Here is a 3,819-nt window from a genome sequence, read left to right as displayed (position 1 = left end):
CCCCCCCCCCCCCCCCCCATTTCCCCCCACCCCAAAAAAAGAAAACGTCTACTCTCCAGAATGAGGACATTCATTTTTCTCATCGGGTCTCACTATTACTGCTACATTCATTTTCTTTCTCCCAGAGGGAAAGTGAGATTAGTTACGAAAGGAGATGTGTAGCTGAAAAGCACTTGACGTTCCCGCCTTACATTCACATTAATTCATACGAGGATTCGAGATGCAGTGAAGAAGAACCGTAGCTCAATTGTCATGACTAGTTGGTGTGACTAGGCAAATATTTCACTGTTGTGGTTGTAAATTAGGCCTTTTTAATCTCCATCTTCACTTTATCAACATACTGAATGATTCAGTCGAGTAGTTTTGAAAGGGAACAGGAGTGAGGGAGACAATACACTGATGAAAGGTACATTTGTTTACAGCTCATTCATAAAACTAAGTCTTCACACGTGATTATTTGTTATTTTATTCTGCCAAATGAGAAAACAGAAACATTTCTCATGTGGGTTGTGCAGACATGGGGCCTCACTCTGGAGCCAAATGTATACGAGGGTCCTTAGCCGGGAGGAAAGAGGTACACTGATGGAAAACAACCACCAGCTGCAAGAGCCAGGCTAAGAAACTGTCATACTATGTATAATACTGCACAGCACAGTGTTTTATTCTGGGTTCACCGATCAGTAGCTGCAACAATAAAGTGTACTGTGAATCATCCAGCTATTCAAAACAATTAATAGACACATTTTATTTTTAAAAACTACTTTAAAAGGGAAAATTTACTTTGATGTAATGCGTTTTACTCCATATTTAAATGAACTGGTTTGAAGAGAACGGCAGAAAAAAACAGTACAATATAATATCTTCAAAGTGTAAGCCAATGTTCTCACTTACTATAAAGCACCACCGGCACATAACCTAAAACTATGTTCAATAGCACATGCAATGGTTATTAAAGACTGGGTAGAGAATCTGTTTGGAACAACGGATTAGTGCCAGATTTAAATCCATAATGCTATTTTCGAAACGGGATCACAACCACACGTGTCCATCAACTTTGTTTTTTTACAGAAGAACTTTAGAAAAATATGTTTACATTTTAATTCAGCCTGAGAGCAGTTCTTGCACTGCATGATTTGTATGTCTAGTAGCATCTAACATGTATCTTTACTTTAGCATGTAGTCATAAATGTGCGATTAATACTGGGTTACTTAAGTAACCATTAACCATTCCTTCACATCCATTATCTAACGTATTTTGTCATTCAGTAATCTAGCCATCTCAAACTCTGACTGGGATGAACACCCTTGTCCTTAACCTGAGATCAGTATGAATGGGCAACTTTTGTCCTCACAATCTCACTTCTTGAGTCTGGATGTCTCCTCCTGTAGGTTACAGCTGAAATAACCAACCGACCTGTTAGATTACAAGAGGTCAACTACATAGGAAGTCCTTCACACAATTATTTACATCTATCTGTTCAAAGATATATGTTTTATGTATGACTAGCACACAATAATCCGTAACTGTTGACTGACCATTTTCACAAAAGGCTATATCATTACTCAGAAAAAAATACTGCCAACTTCTCTTTGCCAGTCCCTCGTGCAATTAACAACTGTTATATTATTCTACTTAAGGTTTCCACTGTTAAGTGGAAACCTTAAGTGACTTAAGGAGTCACTGTTTAAGCAGAAATAAACTGCTGAGATGTTCAGTTGAAAACAAAAATATGGTTTCATGAATTCAGTAATTTATGTATGTTGAACTTTTGAACTTCTCGTACTAAAAGGGACAATTTACTATCATATGTATTTTACATTGAACTAACATCAATGCTTTTTGGCAGTAGAGACAGTATTTACATGCGTGGACAACTTTCTCCCAAATCTGGATATCAGGAGCACAAAGACATAATTTAACGTTGTCATGTAGTAATATTTATGTCCACTGGCACTAAATCAGTGACTCACTCCTGAAGTCAGAGCACTTGAGTTGATGTTTGGCATTTCATTTTCATTTGAAAATATATATATATATATATTATGCATATCCATTTTAGGTGGAGGTTTCAAATAAGCCTAGTTGGCTTTCTGCCTCTTCCTGCACTGTGATATTAATTTATCTCTGTTATGTTTGTTTATATGTTCATAAACTAATTTCACTTCATATCGTGAAGTTAAATACAACGTATATATTTCGTGTTGTTTTCTTTGCACGTCTACTACATTTAAGACAAAGCTAAAACATGTCGCTGTGGCGTATACATAACTCAGTGTTAGCTTATTATGTTTTCGTTAGCCTTTGGATGTTGTTAGCTTTTAGCTAACTAAGCTACATTAGCGTCGCGGTCACCATGGTGACTGGGAAAGCCAGAGCAGCGTCACGATGGGTAACGTAAACAGCAGAACGCTGACGTGCAATAACAAACCGTCCGTTTTGAATTTAGACTTAAAATACGTGTCATTTTTAAAGTTGTACGTGTGTCTCTGCGATGGTTTCTCACCTTTCCACACGCACCGTCTCCAATCACTACGATTTTAAGCTGCCGGTCCTGGCTGTCCTCCTCCGAGTCCGACATGACGCTGAAATGTGGGCCGACTGTATCAGCGCAGAAAACCGAAAACAACAACAACAAAACAAGTCCCGGGTTGTCTGAATTTAGTTATCGGGCTAATCACAGATGGATTAAACGGGTGTTGAGCCGTGTGCACCAAGCAGCAGACGCCATTTTGACTCTACTAACGTAACACCGCTGCTCTGCTCGGCATGATCCACTCAGACACTGACGCACACTGATGCACACTGCACACTGATTTTCGGGGTAAACGAGATGAAACTGGTACCGAATAAACAAACCGGAAGTCCACTTTCAGTCTATAAATATTTATATTTTTAGTATATCGCCATGAAGCCCTTTCTTTTGCCTTAACGGGGATAAACGGTCAGAACCGGAAACCCATTCACCGGCCGCGTGGTTGCGTCCTGTGTGTGTGACGCGTTGCTGTTGCCGTGGTAACAGAGGTCAGAATGTTGAATATATAAAAACATGCGCAACAACAATTGGGCCTAAGATTGTTTTAAAGTAATTATTTTCAAAAGTACTGTACTTACCTACAGCTTAGAAGTACTTAACTATAACTATACTTCCACTGCGCAAACATTCAGGGGAAATATAGTCTCTTACTTTTGACTCCTCTACTTTTTTGACTAACTTTGAATATTTACACAAAACACATTATGATCACCTTATTAAATATACGATACATTGCCATACAACGAGGTAACACACAGTATAGGCTATATCAAGCAATTAAAAGCTCCACCTCGACCACACACACAACACTAAAATACTACTTACACGTTCATAAGTAAAAACAATCCAACAATATATATGTGGCCTATCAATACATAATCTGCTGCTATTAATCAGCACCACTGTCACTTTAACATGCAATTGTGTCTGCAAACGCTCTTGTATAATTTACATTTTATTATTCTTATTTTAGGTTATATATTTCTTATCTATTTCTGTTACATTCTGTATTTATTTCTGACCTTATCGATACTTTATATTTGATATTTTTACAAATTGATACTTTTACTTGAATAAATGATCTGAATACTTCCACTACATATGTCTTGCTGAAAGTATAAAATATATAAATAGCCTCTTTCTCTCTCACATACTCTTTTGCACAGGATTTTAATCAAACATAGATACGTTCATACTACGTTCAGTCTATTATCTAGAATTCTCATTTGCTAGTACAGTTCTTTCACAAATAGACTATAAATCTGTTTAATAGATTATTATTATT

The 3,819-nt window shown here is 37.2% G+C and overlaps 1 protein-coding gene across 2 annotated transcripts in view; it reads right to left on the bottom strand.

Moving 5' to 3' along the window:
- The window catches only part of rab28 (RAB28, member RAS oncogene family), a 26,424-nt gene extending 23,464 nt beyond the window's left edge, over positions 1-2,960 (bottom strand). For both annotated transcript variants that reach the window (XM_031862613.1, XM_031862614.1), the window contains exon 1: positions 2,505-2,960. In XM_031862613.1, coding sequence (XP_031718473.1) covers positions 2,505-2,579 — 75 coding nt within the window. In that variant the 5' untranslated portion in view covers positions 2,580-2,960. The remainder of the gene's footprint in view (positions 1-2,504) is intronic.
- Between the last annotated feature and the right edge of the window lie 859 nt (positions 2,961-3,819).

This window comes from Anarrhichthys ocellatus, unplaced genomic scaffold (assembly GCF_004355925.1).
Source record: "Anarrhichthys ocellatus isolate YVR2014 unplaced genomic scaffold, GSC_Weel_1.0 scaffold27, whole genome shotgun sequence".
NCBI classification, from domain to species: Eukaryota; Metazoa; Chordata; class Actinopteri; order Perciformes; family Anarhichadidae; genus Anarrhichthys; species Anarrhichthys ocellatus.
The sequence above is the reverse complement of the archived record's forward strand: the minus strand, read 5'-3'. Positions and strand labels throughout refer to the sequence as shown.